This window comes from Scleropages formosus, chromosome 17 (assembly GCF_900964775.1).
Source record: "Scleropages formosus chromosome 17, fSclFor1.1, whole genome shotgun sequence".
Lineage (NCBI taxonomy): Eukaryota > Metazoa > Chordata > Actinopteri > Osteoglossiformes > Osteoglossidae > Scleropages > Scleropages formosus.
Genome location: NC_041822.1, coordinates 23,295,277 through 23,321,139, shown reverse-complemented (window position 1 = coordinate 23,321,139; position 25,863 = coordinate 23,295,277). Strand labels below are relative to the sequence as shown.

The 25,863-nt window shown below is 45.1% G+C and overlaps 2 protein-coding genes across 4 annotated transcripts; one reads left to right on the top strand and one right to left on the bottom strand.

The window, feature by feature from the left end:
* Positions 1-228: 228 nt before the first annotated feature.
* On the bottom strand, positions 229-12,906 carry tbc1d13 (TBC1 domain family, member 13). 2 transcript variants are annotated; one of them, XR_001965090.2, is made up of 13 exons: positions 12,685-12,906; positions 10,815-10,888; positions 10,649-10,689; positions 9,563-9,624; positions 7,180-7,279; positions 6,951-7,033; positions 5,647-5,806; positions 5,316-5,526; positions 3,529-3,692; positions 3,158-3,318; positions 2,486-2,543; positions 2,117-2,393; positions 1,035-1,047 (listed from the first exon to the last, which is right to left on the bottom strand). XR_001965090.2 is itself a non-coding variant. In XM_018731515.2 (12 exons), the coding sequence occupies exons 1-12, from the start codon at positions 12,705-12,707 to the stop codon at positions 2,328-2,330; spliced, it is 1,203 nt and encodes a 400-aa protein (XP_018587031.1). In that variant the 5' UTR covers positions 12,708-12,906; the 3' UTR covers positions 229-2,327. The 2 variants fall into 2 exon arrangements, 1 of the variants encoding a protein (XP_018587031.1); XM_018731515.2 differs by having other exon boundaries at positions 229-2,393.
* A 2,895-nt stretch (positions 12,907-15,801) lies between these two features.
* LOC108921862 (protein zer-1 homolog) lies at positions 15,802-25,209 on the top strand. Of its 2 annotated transcripts, none has more exons than XM_029259753.1 (15): positions 15,802-16,027; positions 16,897-17,011; positions 17,876-18,306; positions 19,025-19,198; positions 19,300-19,414; positions 20,588-20,734; positions 20,874-21,047; positions 21,738-21,953; positions 22,040-22,081; positions 22,177-22,296; positions 22,637-22,752; positions 23,120-23,308; positions 24,303-24,400; positions 24,555-24,657; positions 24,804-25,209. In XM_029259753.1, the coding sequence occupies exons 1-15, from the start codon at positions 15,852-15,854 to the stop codon at positions 24,859-24,861; spliced, it is 2,274 nt and encodes a 757-aa protein (XP_029115586.1). In that variant the 5' UTR covers positions 15,802-15,851; the 3' UTR covers positions 24,862-25,209. The 2 variants fall into 2 exon arrangements, with proteins under 2 accessions (XP_029115586.1, XP_018587092.2); XM_018731576.2 differs by having other exon boundaries at positions 15,803-16,027; positions 16,897-17,047.
* The last annotated feature ends 654 nt before the right edge of the window (positions 25,210-25,863 follow it).

Sequence of the window (25,863 nt, the reverse complement as noted above, 5' to 3'; positions counted from 1 at the left end):
TTACAATTGTTTACCAATTTATACAGCTGGGTAATTTTACCGGAGCAATTTAAAGTAAGTACCTTGCTCAAGGGTAGTACAGCTGGAGGCGAGATTCAAACCTACAACCTTTCTGTCCAAAGGCAGCAGCTCTAACCACTAGACTACCAGCTATACAGTACAATGATTATATACATTATAGTATTATTAGTATTATTTTAACATGGATAATGCACAAACAATGGGGGGGGGGAGAGTAACAAAGCCCTACTATACAATGTAGCATTCTTGCATGTTAATTAATGCTTTATATGTTCTTATGGCCCATATAATACATTGCAAGGGGGGGTTTGCGACTCACGACGAGGTCGTTGGAACAGATCCCCATTTTTTAGTGGAGGATGACCTGTATGTTTATTTACTGTTCTTTCTGCGTGAACCTAGAAGTTGTTTCACAGACACATGGAGTTCAACATCTCAAGCAGAATTTGCTCTATGAGATGCTGGGAGTGATAGAGCATGTGACTCCAAGCATGTACACCAACAGAACGGGACCTACATTCTGAAGTCGGGACGTTCTAAACGCTCAAGTCGATTGGAAAACAGGCCTTTCGGCACAACCAGCTTATAACTGATGATGATAAAGTACGGCGAACACAGGTGGAGCTGCGGTCATGCATGTTCATTCGTCCATAAGAATGCACGAAGGCGCGGTTCCCCATGGCCTTGCAGGACGATGGAGCCACAGGAGCTGAGAGACAGGGACGACTTCTCCTGCAGCTTACGACCGTGAGAACCGTGGTCACATCTCCTTCTTTCTAGCACTAAAACGAGGGAACCAGCAGGGGAAGCAGAGTCCCCCACACCCACATGTTTAAAACATCATCAAGGGAGAGGACCAACAGAACAAACATTTCAGCAGCTGGGAGAAGTCTGGCACTGACAGTTCCTTAACTGCGTGTGATGGGGTTTGACAGAAATGATCCATTCCATCACTGGTCCTCCGCTCAACCCTGATGTTCCCACATCCATACAGCCAGCCAGGCATCCCGGTGCTGGTGTGGAGGTCTTTGGGGAGAAGCTGAGCTCAGGGAGCAAACTTGGAGCAAAATTTACCCTCTTCCACACCTTCTGGTACATCAGTAACTAACGTGTTCGACACATTCCACACTCCACCAATCCTCACCGTCCCTGCAAATAACTCTAGAGTAGTATTTCAGCTGTAGAACACCTGTGGACAACACACACTTCAGCTTAATGCTATTGATTAAAGATTAATAAGCAGCACTGCTAATGTTCCTGTATGATGAACGTGTGAGAATAATAAAAGCCTGTAGCAGGATCACAAAGGTGCAGAATTTTGGGTCCTCGAGTAGAGCCCTGGTGAACAACACAACCAACACACACACTTTGATGTCAGAGAAGATGGGGGGGGGCAGAGAGCGTGAGGGCAGTTAACACTAGTCATGTGGGTGCCGCATTTGTCCGGCTGAACCCTGAACCCGCGTACTAAGAGCTGAACCCTGTCTGAGTCACGATCCAGAGGTCAAAGTTCAAAGGACACAAGGTGTCCAAAAGACACTTGATCGTACATGGCGTAAACACCCACACCAAAAACATAAGGGCCTCACATATACATGGTGCCACATGGCATGTACACACAACGTAAGACAAAACGAGCAAACAGTCAACGAATAAAACTAGGATGATGTCAAGAAGAGTGTTTTGCGCAGGTTCCCCTTCCGCAAAGAGGGACCACGGTAAAGACATTCATCCTGCTATCTGAAGGTGTACACACCCCCAGGGGTACACCTGTCCAGCTGCTGGCAGGATTCCAGCCTCTTAATGCCTTTTCTTCTCCACTTAATGCTTATATTTGCTAAAAAATATAATTAAGTTCTTCACTCAATAACCGGTTTTAAAAAAGAAAACATTAAAAATGAATACTTCAAAACATAAAAGTAAATGCCAAGAAGACTGAATTCCTTACTCAAAAATAACAGTCTCGGAGTGTTATTTGTTCTCACTTTTGTATGCATTCACAAATATTGTTGTAGGAATTGCTAATTATGTATTAGTTTTGCTTTTTCTGGTTTTCAAGTCTTCGATTTGAAACAAACACTAGAAAACAGGATACCGTTTGTGGGAGGGGCTTGTGCAGAGGGGAAGCCTATGGAAGCATTTGTCCCATAATGCACGGCAGCAGGACGCAGGTATCACAAGGCGGGGGGTCTTCGTATTTAGGGTCTGCTGTGATGCTGCTGCCACTGCCGATGTGCGCCACGGTTAAGGCTTCCCAGAGTGCAGTGGGAGCAGAAGGGAGGGCTGGGAGGGAAGAGGCCCGGCAGTTAGGATTCATCCTGCAGTTCTTTGGCTTTCTGCAAGATTCTGTGGACGTCGGAGATGGGGTAATCCTGCGGAGTCAGAGAGGTCCGGGTCATGACACCAAGCAGAGACAGTACAATTCACCACTCTGACACCGGGAGGAAATTAGTGCGTTCTTTACCTGTAACAGCCTCATGTTGACCGTGAAGTCTCCAGCCAGCAACTGGTCCCGAATTAGACTGAAAGCACAGAGGAAAAAACTGACATCACATCCATTATGGCATCACTGGGACAAACGCACATGGAAAAGTAAGGTAAGGTCACTAGCTGAAATCAGAATGCACCCTCTGGTGCCCCCTACAGGAGAGCACTGCATGGCAAGGATTTCTAATTGGTTACTTACATTTACATATATTAATTTAAATGATGATTTCTCCAAAGCGTCCAATCACAAGCTTAAGCTACTTAGAATTATTTACGCATTTATACAGCTGGGTAATTTTACTGGAGCAATTTAGGGTAAGTACCTTGCTCAAGGGATACTTCAGCTGAAGTTGATTGAAACCTGAGACCAAAGGCAGCAGCTCTAACCACTATACTGCCAGGTGCCCGCTAGTTATGTGATAAATGGGTAAATCAGTTTAAGCAGCTTAGTGTACAAACCTGACAGTGTTAGTGTAAGTCACCTTGGAGAAAAACAAACTAAATAATAAATTACATGACACTTTTCTTCCAAAACAACTTGTGATGTTAAGCTACTTACATCGATCCCCCCATTTATATAGCTGGGTAATTTTTTTTATTGTATCAATTCAGGGCGTGGACTGTAATGAGCGGTAGTGGGGAAGCCTACATCAGCATGGCGCAGCACACGAGGATGAGGAATTCAAAGCGGTCCTTATCGGAGAAAAGCGTGTCCCAGATGCGGATGACATCCGGGAGCAGGAACTCCTGGGAGAGGAGCAGGGTGAGCCAGCGGAAGGTGAAGTATTGCGGCTTGATGTTCTGCTCCTGCTGAAGGGACAAATTCAAGGGGCTTCAAGTGACCTGTCGATCAAACGTCCACTTTGCTTACAGACACTCAGAACATTCCTGTTCAGCCCTCCTCAACGATCAGGGGAGACAAATCATGGTCTATAATTCAGAGTCGGTTGCCACAGATATGAGTATAACAAAGTGACGAGGCGGACGAGTTGCACGCCTCTTCCAGGCCGAGCGGCTCACCAGTTTGAGGTAGAGCTCCACGTCCTTCTCCTTGAGGGTGGAGTAGACGCTCTCCATCTTGCAGGTGATGCCGCACTGCGAGTCGTCCAGGCTCTTGATGAAGTTGTCCCTGTTCTCCGACATAAGGTTGGTAAAGCAGAAAAAGGTGTCTGCCTCGGCATGCTCTGAGAGACAGGGAGGAGAAACTAACAATAAGTGCACGTCGTCCCGACACCGTGGATCACCCACATCCATGTGCTTCACTCGAGGAAGCCTGTCGCCGCATTAAAACGAGAAACGGAACGCAAACGAGAAGAAAGCGTCGGAGCGACACGATGGGCCAGAGACAGGAGACATGGCCGCTGGGACAGGTCTACGATAGTGAATTATCTCGCAGGGCCCCAGATGCTGAACTTGTGACAAGATTAGGGCGGCGGGCCCAGCGAGAGCAGCCAGCGCACGATGGAGATCTGCGAAGACGACCACACAGCAGTTACATCTGCACTCATTCAGTTAGCAGATGAAGAGCTGTAGACACAGACACGCGCTTCTCAACACGGTCACACGCCATCCCATCACCATCTTTATTCTGGGCGAATGTTACATCAGCAGCTGGGTGAGTCTCATGGACCGGTGATAAAGAGCATCAGTTGTGATTTCAGCTACTTACCTTTAAACAAGCTACCAATCTTCAACACCATTCTCAGTATTTTGCAAGTATTTCTATTATGACCCTTCATATTCTTCAGAAAAAATTTAACTTACATGTATCTGACACTTTTCTCCAAAGTGACTTACAATTTTAAGCTGCTTATTATTTACACAATTACACAGCTGGACATTTTACTCGAGCAATTTAGCGTAAGTACCTTGTTCAAGGGTACTACAGCTGGAGGTGAGATTTGAACCTATACCTTTTGGGTACAAAGGCAGCAGCTCTAAGCACTACACTACTAACGGGCTGTGTTTAAAATACAATTTTTTTTACAATAAAAATAACATTTTTAAATTATTTAAATATCTATAATCAAATATTTTTCCACCCCCCTCAGAAGAGCCAAAATAAAAACCTTTTTAAAGATGTGCATTTACATTTATTCATTTAGCAGATGCTTTTCTCCAAAGCGACATACATCTTATAAAAATAAATAATTTATTAAAGTATTATTTAAATATATTATATAATATTATAAAGATATAATTACATAAATGGAAAACCTCAATCCACCACAAACAATAATATTTAAGTGAAATTCTGGTGCCTGGACACGCATTTCTCATCACCTTTGTTAATTTGTTAACGTGTCTGCTATAGTTACAGATGAAGTTTAAATGAAGTTTGACTCTTCCATGAGGTCTCATCTAGATGCTGAGTTGGATTCTTATCAGTGTGACATCTTGCCAAAAACCTCAAATAGTTTTATTTCAACTTTCTTATCGTTTTCAAAGACATCACAGGGCCAAAAACAATGTCAGCAGAACTTCAGCGAAATCATCATGGTGCCACCATTGAGACTGACCCAGCTGCACAGAAAATTGAGTCTACAGAGGTGGTCACCACAGATTGTGTCGTACAAGTTCATGGAGCAGTCAGGAGATTGGGAGAGAAGTGGGTTTGAAGGAGATGGGCCTGCGACCCTTCTTAGATGCTGGGAGGGATTCAGCAGCTCTGAGGGCACTAGAGCAGGAAGAGGAAAAGAACAGAAACCAGAGGAGAGCAGACAGAGGGACACGCTTGTCCACAGAAAGCAGAACCAGCACAGTGGGACAGCGGGACCATTAAAGGAACTCTTCTGCGTGTAGCTCACCTTTCCACTGGCAGTTGGGGTCCGTGGCGAAGGTGTAGTAGATGGGTCCCACAATCTCATTCATGCCCTGCACGTAGGCGATGCCCGGGTTCAGCTTGGCGTACACAAAGAGAATGCGTTCCACAACCTCCCAGTGGGCCTCGCTGCCTGGCGGCAGTACCTCAAACTCATTGGATGGGTAGAGATTCTGGGCTTTCCCTGGGGAGCTCACCTGCAATGGTGTCCCAACAACATTCTTAGAACACCCCTACAACGGTGGGCATGCAGACCCTGCCTGGTAAACCCTCCGTACTCCCATAGTGTCCATACACAGCATTAAAAGTATAATCACGTTTGTGACGCCGCTGCGGTTCCTGTCCACGGTCTGCGCCTTGAGGGTGGTCTGCTCCACACGCCGCCTCAGTGTCTCGTACTCGTTCTGGGGGTCCAGGATGAGCAGGCACGGGTACTCTGTGGCCCTCTGGAAGAAGGCCATGTCAGGGTACAGACGCCTGGAGGAGAGAACGTCAGGACGTCAGTTAGAGCACCCCATAGAGCCAGAATGTTAGGGTATACAGGTGGTCCCCGATTTACGTTGTAGTTACGTTCCCCAAAACCCATCATAAGTCGAAAATGCATTTAATACACCAATACACACCTCTGTGTGACAGACTGGGAGATGCGGATCACTGGCGCTGCCCAGCATCGTGAGAGAGTATTGCTTGCACCACATATCGCTTGCCCGGGAAAAAATTAAAACACTAAATTTGAAGTACGGTCTCTACTGAATGTCTATCGCCAGCTCGCCATCGTAAAGTCTAAAAAACCCTCAGTCGAACCGTCGTAAATCGGGGACCGTCTGTACTTCTTTCCACCATTATTTACTCTGTTATTTACTGTTTTTCATAGTATTATGATGTACTGCCAATTTTTCTTGAATCACACGATGTAACAAAAATGTTATGTATAATTTTTTCATTTTCCATTCAGTTTTGTTAGAGTAATCATTTTTGGCATCAGTTTGTACTATATGCCAATTTTGAGAAAAATATTCCACATTCTTGAAATTAGCAAATTTTGGCACTAGGTTCCAAGCACCGAATATTCCAGTAGCTTTTAGGATCCGATGCTTTCTAGAATGTTCTGGTACTTTCAAGAAAACTGATACTTTGGTGGTATTTTTGTCATCAGTATAAACTTTAATCAAAATCAATGCAAAAGCTGACATAACCAAGAATTTAAAAAAAAAAAATTTGTTGTGTTACTCTGTTATATTAATCACCATATACTATTCATTTATGTATTTTATTAATTTACCCAATTATATCTTACTTGTACACCTTCTCTTTGGTGTGCATATACCTGTAACAGCCTGCTGTTGAAATTTCTAGAAGCTCTGACACTGGTAAGTTCCACTTACTGGAAGGAGACCTTGGACAGTCTTTGTTATGGGTACAAGTAGATAAGAGAGTTTTGGGAGTATAAAAGACAGTGAAGGGACATACATGCAGATAGTAATGAACCATTTAAACCTTTTATTGTGCCTCTTTATTGAGACTCCAGAGAACCTTGAATTGTCTGGAAAAAAGCAATTCCATCAACCCTTACACTCTGAGGGTCGTGAAAGTCGCTACCCAGAGGAGTGCAGAGCCATACCTGACGTCTTTATCGATCTGCAAGAGCACCTCGTTGTCCTTGAAGTAGTTGTTCCACCTGCTGTCTGGGTTTGGATTCAAAGGCTGCAAAGGCAGACAGAGAGGGAGGTGAGAGTAGTTCACCTCAAGAGACGGCAAACCCCTGCAGAGGAGGCCTGAGAAGTCTGCACGCCCTGCCCCGCCATCTGTGTGAGGAACGAGGATTGGGTGAGAAAAGGGGCGCGACTCACATGGTCCTCCAACGTGACGTCTTCTCGGGAGAAGCCGAGGTTGGCCTTGGCAATGCCGGGCTGGATGATCATCTCCCTGAGGAACTGGGCGTACACCTCCCTGAAGGAAACAGCCATGGATGGCGTAAGGAAGGACGCCTGGACCTCCCCTACATTGCTCAATTCGTACACACTCACCGATGCGTTCCTTATGATTGTTACATAACCAAATAACACGCAACAGTAACATTTAAACAGGAGAAGCAAAATGCTGGCAACATTGCGGGTTCACCTGGAAGGAATTACTCCCAATGGAGAGTGTTTGGGGTGGAAACCCCCGATTCAGATGAATAATATTGTGAGCTGGTGGGTGCTCCAACCCAGGCCAGGAGGCAGAAGCATCGTGATGGACAGCTCCCTGGGACCCACACCTGTACTAACTGAATCATGACAGCCAGCTGCAGCCACTCAAGCACAACAAGGGGGACTTAGAAATGCAGCTGGCCTGAAGACAGGGAAGAGCAGAATTTGGGAAAAACAGGATGAGAATGTTGCCTGTTTTTCTCTCTGTTCTTTTTCATTTATAATAAGACACGCTTTTGGTTTAAAGTCCTGCTGTCTTGTGCCTTATTCCTGCCCTGTGGCTGCCTCACAACTGGCCACAATAAGTGCAGCAAGATGCATCGAAACCCCCAATTTGATTTTTTTTTTTTTCTTTTTTAAAAAAAGCTCTAGAGTCATGTAATAAAAGGCAAAGGTTTACCCCTATTCAGCTATGCAGCTCAATTTAGTTCATATTAGACAATATTCGTAGAAGCGAAGCTCAGGACTCCAAACCGCACCTTAGTTTTGTGCAAGAAATTTGTTCATAGAATGACTACAAGGGCCTGCCCCTGAAAATAAATCTGGGTTCGGTGACTACAGCAGCATCCTGTGGAAATCCTCATTGGCAAAATCACATTATCAAACACGGCCTCATAATTTGAAACGTGTCGCTCGCTCAGTATCTTTCTGCTTACTCAGTTATGGGGTGACTGACTGCACGTGACTTTTTTGGAGCAAACAGCAATGGAGGCATGAATGAATAGTCTAGGGGAAAAAGAACAATGGTGTCAAGCCCTGAACACACAGACTTGGTAATTGAGTGGGTCATGGAAGACATTTGACTTCATTCTTGTGTTCATAAAACCACTGCCGAATTTGTTTAGCAATGTGTGTGGGGACATTATCATGCAGCAATATGGGAACATCATAAGGAAACAGCATTTGCACTTGGGCCCATAACTCCCATAAGACGGATGCCCATATCATTACGGATCCGCCACCATGTTTAACAGTTGGCAATATAAATTTTGAATTGAAGGCATTCTTTGGTATTCTTAAAACGTAAACCTGTCTGGATGTATGAAACAGGGTGAAAGATGACTCATCAGACCACATTATTTTTTCTATTCTTCAGGGGTCCAGGTTTTGTGCACTGGTCTTGGATACAAGCGGTTTCTGATTGTAGCCCTGCCATAATTTGGACCTTTATGAAACTGTATGGGACAAGCGGTTCAGAAAATGTGTGTGTGTGAAACTGTACAAAACTAAGTGTACAGTTTTGTAGAGGCTGGATCACAGAGCTGCTCTTTCAATGCTGTGGTCATTTTTGAGGCTGAACTTTTGGGGCATTTAGCAACTATGCTGTGAAGGGTCAGTCTATCCCTGTCAGTGACTGCTGACTTGAGACCACCGTTCCCCTTTTCTGGTGCAATTTGTCAATTTTTGGCATCTGCTGTCATTATTTCTGAGACTGTTCACAGAGACACATTAAATAATTCTGCAGTTTTTGTGACCGATGCACCTGCAATTCAGGCACACACTACTTGACATCTTTGGAACTCTTTTTGCTGCCTCGTGTTGCTTTGAGAACTGACATCAAAGTGACTATTATCAGAGCTCTTTCATTTTGGACACACACTGCCAGTTGGCACACAATTTAATATGTCACGCCTTTGCAGCTGTATTTGTGATTGTGGTTTGGTTACTGCCAACTTAAACTTCTATATCAAGTGGTGTTTTCGTTATTTCGTCTACCCCCTGTATGTTCCGTCAACGCAGATTATTCTGGAGTGTTTCGGCCAGCCAAAACCAGGAGTGGCCAATTTTGGCCTTTTACATCATTCACGTGGACTAACCCTCTGTAAAACACGGGGAGGCACGTCAATTACAGGCACTAGGAGATGAAGAGCGGCCTCCAAAGCTTCCCGTTTCAAATCTCTAACCAAAACAGACCGTACAGATCATGAGGAGAGAACGGTGCTGGCTTCTCTGAGCAGATGGATCGCTAACGGGTTGATGCTTGCCGATCAATATCCACGCCCGGGTGGGCCAAACAGCCCCGCAAGCGGGAGACTCTCACCGCTGTTTCTTCAGGAAGGAGTCCCATAGTGACCTCTCCAGCGGAAGGTAGTTCAGCAGAATCTGGAAGCAGGAGAAAGCTGTTAGAGCACATCCGCCCGCCAGCTTCTTCAACCAGGAGCCTCAGGTTACAAAAGGGTGAGTTCCAAACACCTCCCTTCCCCTTTAAGCAATTCATATCTCCCACTCAGATTGTTTATTTACAGTCTTTGCACAGAGAGCACACGTCAACAGTTTGACGCGAAAATCCCGTCACAACGTCCGAGATGTTATGGCGGACACATTCGAACAGCTGTTCTGCACTTCTTTAAAATGAGCACAAGATGACAATGTTATTAAATATAAGGGCATTAATACACAAAACAGCCATTTCCAGCAATGGGGCAGCACTGGCATAGTGGTTGGGCACGTTACCTTTTTGAATATTCCCATTCCAAATACCCACCCTGCTGTAGTACCCTTGATCAGGGTACTTACCTTGAATTGACACAGTAAGAATACCCTGCTGTATAACTGGGTAAATCACTGCATAATAAATCATGATGAATTAGTAAGTGATGTGTAGCTGGTAGTGCTTAGAACTGTTGCCACACACTCCAGGAACTCAGGTTCAAACCTCATTTCCTGCTGTAGAGCCTTGGATCAAGGCACTTACTGTGAACTGAAATGGTAAGAATACCCTGCTGTATTCATTTGGTAAATCAGTGAAAAACTGATTATCTAACATTATATGTCTCCTTAGACAGAGACATTTGCTGAAACCACTTGTCCCAAGCAGGGTCACGGCGAGCCAGAGCCTAACCTGGCAACACAGGGCATAAGGCTGGAGCGGGAAGGGACACACCCAGGATGGGAGGCCAGTCCGTCACAAGGCACCCCAAGCGGGACTCGAACCCCAGACCCACGAGAGAGCAGGACCCGGCCAAACCCGCTGTGCCACCGCACCCCCCTCCTTAGACAGAGATCAGCAAAATAATAAGAAAAATATAAGAATGACACCATCTACTGAAATTAAAAACCATGTGACGAGTGAAGCAGTTCAAGCGAACAGCCTTTATTGAGGACTGAGCAAAGGAAGGAAACTCACCTTCCAGCACAGAGCCCGGATTCCTCCTTCAAAAGGGATTCCTGTTTCAGAGGGAGAGACAACAAGCTTTCAAACGATTGAATCTATTCCGACATGACTGGTCTGACATCCTAACATCGAAGGGTTCGAAGAACAACCGGGCTGCTCAATAACGGCGGCTGCTCACCGCCAAAGCAGAGCTCTCGAAGAGATTTCAAGTTAATCTTCTCTTCGCTCAAGGCTACATTGAACTCTTGAATCCTGCGTGAAGACAGTAAAGATCAAAAGTGCTACAAAGTACATTTTTTTCCACACAAAATATTGCAAGGGAAACTCAAAAAAACACTTTGGCCATAACAATGCACAAGCAGGGTCTCACCACTTGTTTTCCACGAGCTGCTTGCCTACATTTCTCAAAACAAGAACGAAAGATTTCGATTAAATGCGTGGACATGAGGCGACAGGTGTGAGGAGACGTGACAGCAGGTGGCGTAGCGGTTTAGAGCTGTCGCCATGCAAATCTGAAGGCTGCTGATTCAAATCTGCTGTGACTTCCATAATCAGGGCACTTCCCCCTGAATTGATAGAGTACAAATTATCCTCCTCCATATCACATGGGTAAATCTCTGTAAAGAAAGTATCAAACACTGCAAGTCACCCTGGCAAAGACTAATAATTGTAACATGACTCTACGAGGCAAAATTTGTGGAAAGGGTCTAGGAAGATTAAAATACTGTCTCATTATCGGTGCATCCAGTGACCCACACACCAGCAAGAAGGGACGGACAGAAGTCCATAATGTCACAAGAAATGCTGCAGACAAGTAGGAACATGGGAGAACAATGAAGGAACAATGAGAAGCATGGGAGAACAATAAAGGAACAAGGAGGAGCATGGGAGAACACTGAAGGAACAGGGAAGAACACAGGAGGACAACGGGGTGGCACAGCGAGTAGCGCTGCTGTCTCACAGTGCCTGGGTGGTGTGAGAGAAGGTGGGTTCGATCCCCGCTCAGTCTGTGTGGAGTTTGCATGTTCTCTGGGTGCTCTGGTTTCCTCCCACAGTCCAAAGACATGCTGTTCAGGTTCCCCCATGGTGTGCGAGTGTCATGGAGTGAGTGTGTTTCACTGATGCATGGATGAGTAACCCCTTGTAAGTAGTGTATCTAGCAATGCAGTCACCTTGGTGAATAACGTATGTGGGCTAGTAACGCTACATAGTATCCGTTGTAAGTCGCTTTGGACGAAAGCGTTCGCCAAGTGAATAAATGTTACTGTGAGGAACATGGGAGAAGACTGAAGAAACACCGATGGAGGAACATAGAAGAGTGCTGGAGAAACGTGGAGGAGCAAGGAAGAATGTGGAGAACCATGAATGACGGAATGTGAAACAGTTGGCTGCAGTGACAGGATTCCAGGAGAAATGATGGCTCATTTGCACACAGAGGTTCTCTTCACTGCAGCCTGGACTCGACTCGACTCAACTCAAGACAAGAGTCTCTTTCTTGTGGGGAAACGCTCCCTGTTCATTCTCCTCCAGCAGAGACACTGATGGAGCTCCTCACATGACTGTGACTGTCCATTCTGTGCTGAGGATGATAGGATTTTACCACCATTGCATACCATGGGGACAATAAATTATGCTCACAACAACAATAACATTAATAAATACTGAACGAATCATACAGTCCTGCAGACTGTCTTGGTTTGTATAACGGACAAATATTCCTGCTCCTGTCTATTCGCATTTTATTAAATATAGTTTTTTTTTCCGGTGACACTCGGTCCATCCCGCCGTCCTCGCATAATTCATATCAAGCCGGACTAGTTTCACGTTTTTAGCGGACTATTATTAATTATTTTATTTCACTCGGACTGCACTACAGCAGCGTAGCATTAGCGACCCGCACGCGCCACACTTGACTTGTCACTTGACGTGCTCACGAGCGGTCGGACGGCGCGCGCCGGCGCGCTGCTCGCCTCGGCTGAAGAAGAAAGCGCGCGGAACCGCCGCCAGCGAGGAGGATATTTTTAAAAACGAGGAGACGCGAAACTCACCGGCTCCTGTAAGAGCTCGACATGGCGGCTCCTGGTCCAACAGCAGGACCCGCGCGTGGCACGGAAAACAGTCCGACTCGAACCAACCCCCCCCTCCCTTCAGTTCAGCTCCTGGTATCCAACAGCAGGAACCGCGTGTGGCACGAAAAACAGTCTGACGGGAAACACTCCGCCCCCTTCCAAAGCCTGCCGTAAAGAAACCGGAACACTGGGTGGCACGGAAAACGCTCCGATGGGGAAACAGCCACCTTCTAGGACCTGGCGTTCCACCGTCTTCACTCGCAGGAAAAATTATTATTCGTAATATTACATAAGCCCATAACTGTGTCAAAAAGCTGCTTCGTATTTTATATTAACTGTAATCTCACTATAATAATTTCCCACGATATCGTGGAATCTTTTCCACTTTTTCAAGGCTCCATAATTATAAAGGACTAAACCTACATGTCATGTTCACTTGTTTCTTTTCTTTCCCACGCTCCCTCGCCATTAAATCATTACCGTGACTCTGTGCTTGCTATATTCTTACTGTATCCTATACTTTATGACCTTTATGACCTTTTTACTGTAAAGCTGGTAGTGTAGTGGTTTCAGGTGCTCACTTTAATTTTGCACCCAAATGTTGTAGGTTCAAATCCCACCTCTGGCTGTAGTACCCTTGACTCAAGGTACTTACTCTAAATTGCTCCTCTAAAATTGCCCAGCTGTGTAAATAATTGTAAGTTGCTTTGGAGAAAAGTGTCAGCTAAATGTAATGTAAGTGATAGTAGGGCCTTAGAATGCAGGACTTTATATTAAACCTCACCTGCTGCCTGTGGACCCAAAGGTTGCAAGTTTAAGTCCTCTCTCTAGCTCTAGTACCCTTAATTGCTCTAGCAAAAGTTACCCAGCTATAAAAATGGGTTAATAATTGTTGGTATCTTAATGTTACAACATGCTTTGGAACAGCTGGGAGAGTAATGGTTAGGGCTGTTGCCTTTGGATGCAAAGGTTGCAGGTTCAAGTCTCATCTCCTACTGTAGTACTCTTGAGCAAGGTACTTACCCTGAATTGCTCCAGTGAAACTACCCAGCTATATAAATGGGTGATTAATTGTAAGTTGCTCAGGACAAGTGGTTTCAGTCAATGTGTGTGTGTGCTTAACACTGCAAGTTGTGTTGGAGAAAAAAAAGTCAACAAAATACAATCTCTAGATTATTGACTATTTTTGAAGTTCCAGTGAACTGGACTCACCCAGTGCTGCCACGCACATGTGCAGATTTTGATCGTGCATTGCATTCAACACCTGGAGGTGTGCGGTGATACTGTAACTGATCGACTTGGTGTTTGTTGCAGAGCAGGACACACTCCAGACGCATTGCTCTGGGCAAGGATAAGGGACTGGTCAGCAGGAAGCTGCCACAGGCAATAAAGCTGGTAGCAACTGCATACATACAACAAGTGCAGCCAAGCACCTTTAATACAGTGCCGGCGTTTACTTTCAGTTTCGTGTTCACAGCTGATGCACAAGTGCTCCCAGAAGCAACAAGAACAGATGATTTATGTGTGCTGGAGGCTGCTCTCATGGCCAAAGTAAGAGAGAGAAAAGGTGTGAGAAGAAGGACATGTCGGACCTGACGGTCAGCTAAAACTTTGCTGTTCGAATGTACATGTACTGGATTTACTATAGTGTAAATGCACTGTAAATGTACAGTGTGTGTTCAAATGTACATCTACTGTGTGTATTATAGTGTAAATGTACTGTGTGTACTAGTGTAAATTTACTGTAGCTGTACAGTGTGTGTTGAAACATGTACATGTACTGTGTGTACTATAGTGTAAATGCACTGTAAATGTACAGTGTGTGTTCAGATGTACATCTACTGTGTGTATTATAGTGTAAATGTACTGTAAATGTAGTGTGTGTACTAGTGTAAATTTACTGTAACTACTGTGTGTACTATAGTGTAAATGCACTGTAAATGTATAGTGTGTGTTCAAATGTACATCTACTGCCTGTATTATAGTGTAAATTTACTGTAAATGTACAGTGTGTAATATAGCGTAAATGTACTGTGTGTACTAGTGTAAATTTACTGTAATTGTACAGTGTGTGTTGAACATGTACTGTGTGTAGTAATGTAAATGCACTGTAAATGTACAGTGTGCTCAAATGTACATGTACTGGAAGTACTATTGTAAATGTACTGTAAATGTGCTGTAAATGTACTGTGTACTAGTGTATAGATGCACTCCGACTTGTGCTGTAAATGTGTTTCCAGCAAAGTAGCCTACTGTGTTCTGCGCACACACACACACACACACACACACACACACACACACACACACACACACAGGAAGAAGTCTGACCTGTCGCGCGCGCCTGCCGGAAGTGCTTAGACTTGTGTTGACAGCGGAGAAAAAGGGCGAGAAAGAGCGGAAAGAAGTGAATAATCGCACATTTATTGAGCGCCAGGAGGAGGAGGGAGCGCTGCGGGCCTTCGGGTAGGAGTGTGTCTGACACCGTGTGTGAGAGAACAGCGCTGACACGAGCTTCACACACGACACACAACACCGCCGCAGGGACCCGCGGCGCGCGGAGTGACGGACTGACACAGCGCTCGTCAGATCTGTCTGTGTGTGCGGTGTCCTCCTGGGAATTGCAATTAATTAATTGTAATTAATTTTACATTCAGGGGAACAGTTTTAAGCAGCCAGCGTCCGATACAGCCCTTACAACTTACTCACTACATGATTTAGCTTAATACTAGCGGGTGTGTTCCTACGTGACGAGCCGGCCAGGTCACACGTCCCGACTCCGGCGCTCGCGCTGCCTGCCGCTCACACTCTCACACACCGCGCACTTTCTCTTTTTCTCACACTTCGCTTCGTTGTATGTGTGTGTCAGTCCTTAGTATTTTTTTCTTTACTCTGACAGCTTGGTACACTGTGACTGTAGTTACGAACTCGTCCGTTTTGCATCGCCGTCATTTCTGTGTGAGCGTGCGCGCGCGCGCCGTGTATCGAAGGTAACTCGCTCGCTGTCTCCACTTTTTTTTTTTTTTTTGACATCACACAGGTTCCGGTGTCCCCCGATGTGCGCGTGAGGGTCCCCCAACCCCTCCCCTCTCTCCCCTCCCCCCCCACCTCCCCCGAACCTCTCCCCGGTTCGGTGTCGCTCAGTCTCCATGGAAACGGGCCCCGCCCAGGCTGGGGACCGGCCCGAGTCCCTGGCGGAGATCTGCACCGCGCGCTGCCTCCGCAACCTGGGGGGCACCATGTGTCGCACGAGCGCCGAGGGCAGCTTGAGCCTCAGCGGGGGGGTCTTTCTGCCCAGCGAGATCTGCGACAGGCTGCTCAACACGTGGGTCCTTGGCGTTCGTTACTCCCCCCCCTTGCTGCTTCACTATTCCAGATGCCTAATAATAATAATCATCATCATCATCACCACCACCATGACCATCGTCATTATTATTGTTGTTGCTATTGTTATGATCAATAGGGTGACTTACTTTCAGATGTCCTGGGTTCAAATCCCTGCTCCTCATAGGGTACCCTTAAGCAAGGTACTTACCCTGAATGGATACAGTAAAAGTCACCCAGCTGTACACACACACACACACATTTTCAGAACCGCTTGTCCCTTACGGGGTCACGGGGAACCGGAGCCTACCCGGCAACACAGGGCGTAAGGCCAGAGGGGGAAGGGGGCACACCCAGGACGGGACGCCAGTCCGTCACAAACACCCAGCTGTATATACTACTAAATCACTGTAAGTAGCTTTGTGTTACAAACCTAATGTGTCAAAGATCTTTGGGGTGCTTGTAGCTTTGAAGAAAAGCATGTTCTAAATAAAAAAAGAATGTTAATGTAAGTCACTGGAGAAAAGGGTCAGATAAATGAATAAATAATCGTAAAAGGCTTCTAAGAATGTTAACTTTATACTGATTTAACAGTTGATTACCTAACGATTTCTCCATTTGTACAGCACTGTATCCTTACTGTGACAATTCAGGGTAAGGACCTTGATGGTTAAAGTTATAAGGCTTGGCTCTGCTCTAACATCTATGACAGCTGCTGCCCTTGAACTAAGTATCGTGACAGTTCTTGTGAAAACATTTGACATGTCACTTTTCTCCTTTACTGTCTGAACGGCACCTGCAGAACTGACTTCATGTTCACCTGTAACCCCTTGGAGTCACTGACAACTTCTCTCCCGCCTCCTGTCTCAGGTACGTGGAGCTGGTCCTTACAGACAGCACTTTCCAAAAGCATGACGGCTTCTTCACGCTTTTCTCGGACCCCTACAGCACGAGGCTCAAGCGGGTGCAGCTCAGGAACGACGTGGTGCGTGACAGGGACCTGGAAGCCATCGCAAAGCAGGTGTCACTTCTGAAGCACTTCTCAGGTCTCACCTGGGTTCACCTGTTCTCACTTTATCTCACCTGGTCTCATCTGTCTTTGTGTCATCTGACAAGGGGTGAAGCTGTCAAATAGTAACAAGTACTAATACAAGTTTCCATAATAGCGGTGAACAGTTCTTTATTTTAAGGGTGGTCTATCTGATGCTCTAAATCCCAATGAGTCTAAGTCTAGTGTAAGTCTAAATCCCATGAAGAAAAGTTCCAGAATGTTCTCGACATTCCCTTTTGATGATTCTCTTGATATTGGTTACCCCAAGTTCCAAATACGCCGGCTTCTCGTGTTACGAAATGGTTGAGTTACGATTTTTCACATATACAAACAATTTAAATGAAACTGAATTTTCATCGTTTAGCTATTTTCTAAAAATTCCTCCCATACTTTCTGTGAACTGCGATACACAAAAACGTGATGGACTCATTCCATAAACATGTCCAGCGTCCCCCGTGTTCACGTGAATTCAACATTGGGGTCCCCACACTCCTGTTCTGTTTGTGTTGCTCTTTACTGCCATCTGTTGGCTCGGAGGGTAATGACAGGCCACGTTGAGACCAAAATTTTAGAAGATGGAAAAATTAAGAACATGTAACTTACAAACATGCCCACCTTTTCTTATCTTTGAAATCTTATTTGACGATTCTTAACACGAGGTGCCAGTGTAATGGAAATTTTAGACCGTTTTCGGATCTGTCAAGTCCTGTCACGGTGACTGCCTGAACTTGCCAGGTACAGCAGAGCCAGTTGTACTCAGTTCCTCTGCCGTCTGTCTGTTACCCCCTCGGACGTCAGGATCTGATTGAGCTCCACCTGATCTACTGCAACAAGCTGACATCAGGCAGCCTGAAGACACTGACCCACTTCCGACACACCTTGGTCTCCCTCAGCCTCTATGGCTGCAGCAATATATTCCGCCGGAGGGGCTTGAACACCCAGGCCCTGGACGACCAGGGGAACCCATCCAGACGAGCAGAGCCAGACTTCACATTCCAGGGGTTTGACCGGCTGCGGCTGCTCAACCTGGGCGGCCTGGCGCTCCCCGTGGACGTGGAGGCCCTGCTGCATCCTCTCCCCACCCTGGTCTCTCTGGACCTGTCTGGTATCCGGATCCCCAGAGCAAAGTTCCTGCTGCAGTGGAAGGATACACTGGCCTCCCTGGTGCTGTACAACGTGGAGCTGTCAGAGGAGCACATCCACACCATTGTGAAGCTGAGCAACCTCCGGTAAAGAGAGGCGGCACAAGGGCATGCTGGGATACTGGTGTGGGTGTTGAGTTTGGGTGTAGTTTGTCCAGGTGAACATTTTAAATTGTTTTATTCAAGTTATTTTTATAGTGTTCTTCTCAACAAAGTGACCTCATGATTTTCCCCAAAGTGACTTAGAGTGTTAGCCTACTTATCTGTTTACTCTACAGCTGTGTAATTTTTACTGGAGCTATTTTTAAGGCAAGTACCTTGCTCAAGGGTATGGCAGCTGTTGAACCTGGGTACTTTGAGTGCAAGATAAAAGCTCTAACTACTATGCCACCTGTTGTCCTCTACATATGGGTGACACAAATGACAATAAAAAGAAAGCGGAGAACAAGTAAACAAAGAAGGCAGTTTGCTGATTTACTGATCTGAAATAACCTCCCAGACCAAGGCACTGGGGGGAAGAGTAATCCTCTGGAATTATATTTTATAGCGTGATTTTTTTTTTGCCCTTAATTTTCTCTTGATTTTCAAAGACGGATTTGTTTTAATTTGCATTACAAAAAAATTATTTCCCACATGATCCTAAATCTGTTGTTCATGTCTTGGAGTGTTCCACTCACTTGTGTGGGGTTGTGTTCTGCTTTTGCTGCGGAGAAACCCAGCTTTCACTCCCATTTTTTATCCATGTCCATTTCACCATCACCACTTTTCACCATTTTACCAGTGTCCATTTGTTTTTACCCCACAGACACTTGGACATCTCCCGCGAAAACCAGCGCAGCTTCAGTTTCAAGCTCTCGAGAAATACCCTGACAGGCATCGTGCAGGACTTGAGCCACCTGGTCTCTCTGGACATCTCGTGTAATGTGATTGTGGACGACTGCATCGTGCCACCCTACGAGGAAGCCCTAAGCCGCTCCAGGTGAGCGTCCTCCTTGAAGGTCTCAACCGATTTCACAGTGTTAAGTCTGTGACCGGAGTATACACACTGTCCAGTCTTCTTCTTTTTCTCTCTTCTGGCAGCATCGAGCCCTCAGACAGCAGCATCTTCCCATTCCGGGACCTGAAGAGGCCACTGCAGTTTCTGGGGCTGTACGACACCTCGCTCTGCAACCTGACTCATATTCCAGCATACAAGGTGTCCACCTTGTTAGTTTACCTTGTTTTTTGTGCCTGGTTGCATAAAATTGTAGGTGAAATGGAAGAGGCAGATGAGGATGTTTTGATTTAGAGGTACAGCAGTCGTCATTACGGTCACATGATAAAAAGGGACAGTCTACAAATTATTGCTCAGCAGTAAATTCAAATTCAAATTTTATTTGTCACATACACAACCATACACAGTACGATGTGCAGTGAAATGCTTTTTACAGCTGTCCGACATAACAATCTAAAAGGATAAATAACAGGTGCTAAAATCTGAAAAAAAAAACAATCTATTTATGCATATGTAAGAGCAAAATATATAAATATCTATAAACAGATGTGCAATGAATTATAAAAATTTGTGCGGCATAAGATGTAGTGCAATCTGGTGTGCAACAGGGCAATGTAATGTGCAAGATCACGCAGGTAGTTCAGTTTGAGTTTGTATATATGAAATGGAATAGCAGAGGTGGAGTGGTTCCTGGAGGTGACTGGTTTTTAGTCCTTGGTGTTGTATTGGTTGAGGGCCCGAATAGCCCGAGGGAAGAAGCTCCTCTTCATCCTCTCTGTGTTGGCCTTTAGAGAGCGGAAACGCTTCCCTGACCGCAACAGAGAGAAGAGTCCGTTGCTCGGACGGCTGAAGTCTTTCGATATTTTCCTGGCCTTGTTCCAGCATCGCTTGCTGTCAATAGACTGCAGGTCAGGGAGCTCCATTCGGATGGTACGTTCAGCTGAACGCACCACCCTCTGTGGAGCCCCTCTGTCCTGCTGGGTGCTGTTCCCAAACCAGGCTGTGATGCTTCCTGTCAGGATACTCTCAGTGGTGCAGGTGTAAAAGTTCCTTTGTAAAATGATATGATGTTTGAGGTGTTATAAAATTGGTGCCCATGCCTTAGGTGTAGTTCAGTATACTGTGTGTGTCTGGTGTAGCTGTTTGTAATTTGTTCTGCCCGTAGCTTACCTCTACCCTCCAAGTTACATCAACTAAAAGTTTATTTTATTCGTTGGTGAAGTTCCTGGATAGCTACAGCTGTAAGAAATAAAAAAAAAAATTGAAAAAAATTTAATAGAAATTTTACATCTTTTCAATCCTGATTGTTGTAGCTGTTTTGACTTACTTTGGTTAAATTCCCTCTTTGTCGGGCCTGCCTGCCTCCTTGCTCAGGTCACGGGTACGAGGAACGAGGACCAGATCCTGAATGCCATTGAGGCCTACACAGAGTTGCGCCCTGAGGTCGCCCACAGGGCCATCAACCATCTCTTCGACATCGCCAGGATCCAGCACTGCAGCCAGTTGATCCGGGCACTGCAGGTGGGCACTCACCTGGCAATGCCGTACCTGAACTGCTGTTACCTCACCTGGCTTTACCTGGCCAGAGCTGGTTCTGCTGGCCCCACAGCAACTCATGGTGCACAGGTACAAAATCAATGCCTCCCGTGTTTTTTTCCAGCTGGTGATCGCAGCCTTGAAGTTTCACAAATACAACAAGAACATTCAGGTGACGGGCAGCGCAGCGCTGTTCTACCTCACCAACACAGAGTACCGCACCAATCAGAGTGTGAGGCTGCGACGGGAGGTCATCCAGGTGGTGCTGAACGGCATGGAGGAGTACCAGGAGGTCACGGTGGGTAGAAGGAGCAAGAACCCCCCAGTACTGATATAACACAACGATTATGATTCTGCACACTTTTGTGCGGAGAAGAAAATGTACATGGATTAGTTAGGATTAAAGGCAGTTAGAAAGATGTGAGTTGATGGATTAAAAAAATGATAAAGGAGTATATCTTTAAGTTGTGAAAAACCGAGGAGGAACTTCCAGTTCTTACGCATATTCTAACTGAGGCTGTGACTCCTGTGTGTCAACCACACTTACCTGTTTCGTAATCATTTCTCTTTTCGTGATTTAGGAAGATCTTTCTACTTTTAGGTACACTGTTAATAATTGAACTTTTTCGTAACTCCAAAGTTATTTTAACCGCTAACCCACATTCACTAAAAGGTTAATAATACAAACTTGCCTCAGTTTACTTCCAGGTTTGGATCTGTAAAAGTCTCATACAGCTATAACAAAAAAGATAAGTTCTTTGAAAAGCTAAACTTTGCAGTTGAATATTTTAACTTTAAGCTGCATTAAAATAAAAAGTACAGTGCTGTAAAACAAGATACAAAAATGTCATTATACAAACGGCTGTAGAGTAACGGAACTCAACTGAGTGTGGGTATAAGGTTCCATATTGTGGTGTGTCTCAGTCTTTCTCACAGAACAGTGCTCTCATAGTGTCATGACTCCAGCTTCTTGTCCTCCATCATTCAGGTCCAGAGGAACTGCTGCCTGACACTGTGCAACTTCTCCATCCCCGAGGAGCTGGAGTTCCAGTACTTGCGGGTCAACCAGCTACTCTTGCGCATCCTGGAGCCCGCATGGCAAGATGAGTCCATCCAACGAATCGCCGTGCACCTCTGCAACGCTCTGGTCTGCCAGGTGGACAACGACCACAAGGAGGCCGTGGGAAAGATGGGCTTTGTCACGGTACAGGAAACCACCTAACTGACCATTACCCTCTGACTGCAAGGCTTTTTCCTGCAATTGACCCTCCTCCTTTCTGCTCTTCTCAGACAATGTTGAATTTGATACAGAAGAAGTTGCAGGACAAGATGGTGAGGCTTAACCCGCAACAAATACCGTGTTTCGTAAACTAACGGTATCCTTCTCGAGCCTGAACAACCTGGTGTCTCCTGTGTCTTGCTGACAGTGTGACCAGGTGATGGAGTTCTCGTGGAGTGCTCTGTGGAACATCACGGACGAGACGCCCGATAACTGCGAGATGTTCCTCGACTCCAAGGGCATGAGCCTTTTTCTTCAATGTCTGGAGGCGAGTCTCACATCAGAGCCCCCCCGTCTCTCCCCAGATGAGATCGACAAAGAAAGATGTGAAATGAAACAAGTCGCATTTGGTGTAATTCACTGTTTCACTGCCCCTTCAGTTCCACTTTTCACTTTAAATTGCAAAACAGAGACGTGGAATTAGATTGTTCGTTGTTTCATATGTTTCAGCCAGATTTTTAATGCCAGAGTGTTTTGTTGTGACAGAATTTGGTTTCCACACCATGAGTAAAATAATTTGCTGTTAATTAATTTGTTATAAGTAGTTTCTTATATTCTTTTGTCTCTCAATGACACTACACCTCATGTGTCTTTTTCCCGCCAATCAGACGTTCCCAGACAAGCAGGAGCTGCACCGCAACATGCTGGGGTTGCTGGGTAACGTGGCCGAGGTGAAGGCACTGAGACCGCAGCTGCTCACACCGCAGTTCATCACAGTGTTCAGGTGAAACATGGTGGTCATCCAGCTGTGTCCCTGCTGTCCTCTCTCTCTGGTCCAACCTGCATGAGACCATTCCCTTGGTAGCAGTGACTGCTGTCCAATGTGGCTGAATTTGCATGTCCTTTAATTTTTAAAATTGTTTTATTGTTAGTAATTGCTTATAACACATGCAAGATGCATAGTTTGTAATTTTACCTCTTAATGAAGCTTGATTTTATGTGCAACCAATCAGATTTCATGTCTTACTCAAGATTACAACAGCAGTGCTTTTCTTGGGATTTATACATTCATTTTTCAAGTGACAAATCCAAAGGCTTTTAACGGTTAACAGTGTAATAACTGTAGTAAATGTCTGTCTCTGTGTGCGCAGTAACCTGCTGGACAGCAAGGCGGACGGCATTGAGGTGTCCTATAATGCATGTGGAGTCCTGTCCCACATCATGTTCGATGGACCCGAAGTCTGGACCGTGGAGGAATCGTGCCGGGATGAGGTCATGGACAGGATGAGAGCAGCCATCCGAAGCTGGGATGTCAACTCGCGCAGGAACATCAACTACAGGTGGGAAGGACAGATACAAACAGTGAACTGCAAGAGGACGACAGGTAGAGTATGTAGAACTGATACAGGTCAGTGAAAGGAAGGAGGCTGAAGCTGAATTAAAGAAGTTGAGAGACATTAAACAAGTTCCTTAGCCTAAAAACACAATGGGCCCAGAAATGTGTTCGTAACTCAGTTTGTTTGTAAATCCAAAGTCGCTTGTACTTTAAAGAGTTTATGAAAAACACGTCTCCCTCAGTTTATTTCCTGGTTGAGTCCTCTGAAAATCTCAGATATCTGTATTATAACAAGTACTTTGTGCTTGTATTTTGTTAACTTTGAGCTACATTGAACTTAAAACTAATTCAAAATGACTAAAAATAAAAATAAAGTATATTGTTTCCACAGACTCCTATTTAATGCTCATTGTTGTCGAACTCATCCCATAAGTCTGTGCAAGGTTCCTCATCTTATTATTGATCACCGTCACCAGACACGAGCGGTAAACACGGTAGAAGTGAGCCGCATCGCGGTGGCCTCTCTTCTTTTTGTGTGCACATTACTACTGGCTGTCTCTGTAAATACAGATGGCAGTTAGAAAATCTACAAGTGAAGAAAGTACAATTAAAAATATATAAATAAATTAAAAAAAAATAAACTGGAAATGTCCATATTTTGAGAATTCACAACTTAACTATTTGTATTAGAAGGAGTCAGTGCACATTTATTCATTTATCTGACACCTCCCTCCAAAGCAGCTTATGCTGTGAGGCTTCTTCCAATGATCTACCCATTATACAGTGGGGCACATACTGTACTGTATGTATTGATTCAGAGTTTGTACTTCCATCAGTGGTACTCAGAAAGGAGCAGGGATTTGAACCTGGGTCTTTGAATTGCAGGGCAACAACTCTAACCGCTGCACTACTTGCTGGTAAGATGCACACACAGGGAGGCCTAAGTCTGAACAGCGAGAGCAGTATCTTTTCTTACCTGTGTAACATCTTCTTTCTAGGTCTTTTGAGCCAATCCTGCGTCTGCTACCCCAGAGCATTGCTCCCGTCAGTCAGTACTGGGCCACATGGGCTCTGTACAACCTTGTCTTTGTATACCGTGAGTATCTCCTGGGGAATCACTGCTACAGCCAACATCCGTTGCTCAGACAGTAGTTTAGTCTGCTTTCACAGTCATTTTTAAAGTAAAGAAGCCCACATGGGCAGTGTCACTCATTCATCATGCTCCTCCTTTCAATTACCTCCATGCTCAGCGGATAAATACTGCCCGTTACTGATCAGAGAAGGAGGAATGGCCTTACTGCAGGGGGTCCTCGAGATGGACACGTCGCAGGCGGAGACCAAGGACATGGCACGGTATTACACAGCTGCCGCTTTCTGATTCAGATCCACCAGACTGCTTTAATACTCAACGATTGTCTTTTCCAGCGAAGACTCCTGGGCTCCTGCTCATTTCCCCCCATCCCCCATCCCCCATCCCTCATTTCTGTTTTTGTTTTCAGCAAGGTGATGGAGTACTGTAGGAACTTCAGAGAGGAACCCATGGACACTACAAAATGAGCTTGCAGTGCTCTCAGAAGTGACAGCTGGAAGAAAAAGAGCCCTTGGTTTTGGTTTCCAGTGTGCGAGATCGTCAACCATGCTTTTACAATACCGGGTGTGAGATTCGAAACCGGTCTGCTTCTCTTCCCAGCATCCAGCAGGAATCTTTTTTTATGGGACAGTGGGAAAAGACGTTTAAAGGATTGGTTGAATTTCTTTTTAATTTATTTCTTTTCGCTTTCTATTTTTCTGTCTATGTTTTGCACATGTTTTCGGTCTTTGTTTTCGTGTGAATTTTTTGTGTGCGAGACCTTAATTGTTTCTTCTTTACAAGAACATAGAGTAAAAAAACTGATCTTTCCTTTTCTGAAGGTCTTCTTGTGACTTAGACACCATAATTATGGACTTACTTTCCTAGCAGCACTTTCTCTTGGTCCTTGGAATCTCAGTGCTTGAGGCTGCCCGACACGTGTGGGGCGGGTCTGGACCGAACCACCGAAGCCCTTGGCCTTGGGCTGGATTGTGGTTTATGCCCCCGTGTTCATGGGAGTCGCTCGCCCTCCTTTCACCCTGAATTGCGCCAGGAACACCTGCTAGTGTGTGTGCATCTATGGAATAGGTTTCTCCGTATTATAACACAATTATAAAAAGCCATAGTAAATGTGCTTGGTCATTTTTATTATATTTTTAAAAAGCCAGCAAAGCTCAGAGGTATTCCGTTCCAGCTATTGCAAGGGTGTAGAGATTATTTTAAAACAATATTAAGCACAGGTGTTGTCAGAATTTCCATTGAACTAGAAATAAATTGTATTTTTAGATTTGTTTGTATATCAAAACTGCTTTTTTGAGGTTGAAATTATACATATGAAATAAATCCTATTCTGGTTCATTTAGATGTAATTACAGTAGTTCTATGTCTTACATATCAGGAATCTGAAACAAACTGCAAACATATTATTGTAGCACAAACCTTAATTGTCTTTTGTTTCTCTGTATTTCTTAGTTAATTGTGCTAAGGGA

Excerpts from the sequence above, each read along its gene's own strand:
- tbc1d13 (XM_018731515.2), bottom strand. The coding sequence starts at position 12,707 with ATGTCGAGCTCTTACAGGAGCCG. Across the intron at positions 7,280-9,562 it reads TCCTTCCTGAAGAAACAGCG|GGAGGTGTACGCCCAGTTCC; the intron begins GTGAGAGTCTCC and ends TGTTTCCTTCAG. Across the intron at positions 3,693-5,315 it reads CCCCAACTGCCAGTGGAAAG|AGCATGCCGAGGCAGACACC; the intron begins GTGAGCTACACG and ends CCTGTCTCTCAG.
- LOC108921862 (XM_018731576.2), top strand. The coding sequence starts at position 15,852 with ATGGAAACGGGCCCCGCCCAGGCTGGGGACCGGCCCGAGTCCCTGGCG. Across the intron at positions 16,028-16,896 it reads TGCGACAGGCTGCTCAACAC|GTACGTGGAGCTGGTCCTTA; the intron begins GTGGGTCCTTGG and ends CTCCTGTCTCAG. Across the intron at positions 17,048-17,875 it reads TGGAAGCCATCGCAAAGCAG|GATCTGATTGAGCTCCACCT; the intron begins GTGTCACTTCTG and ends CTCGGACGTCAG.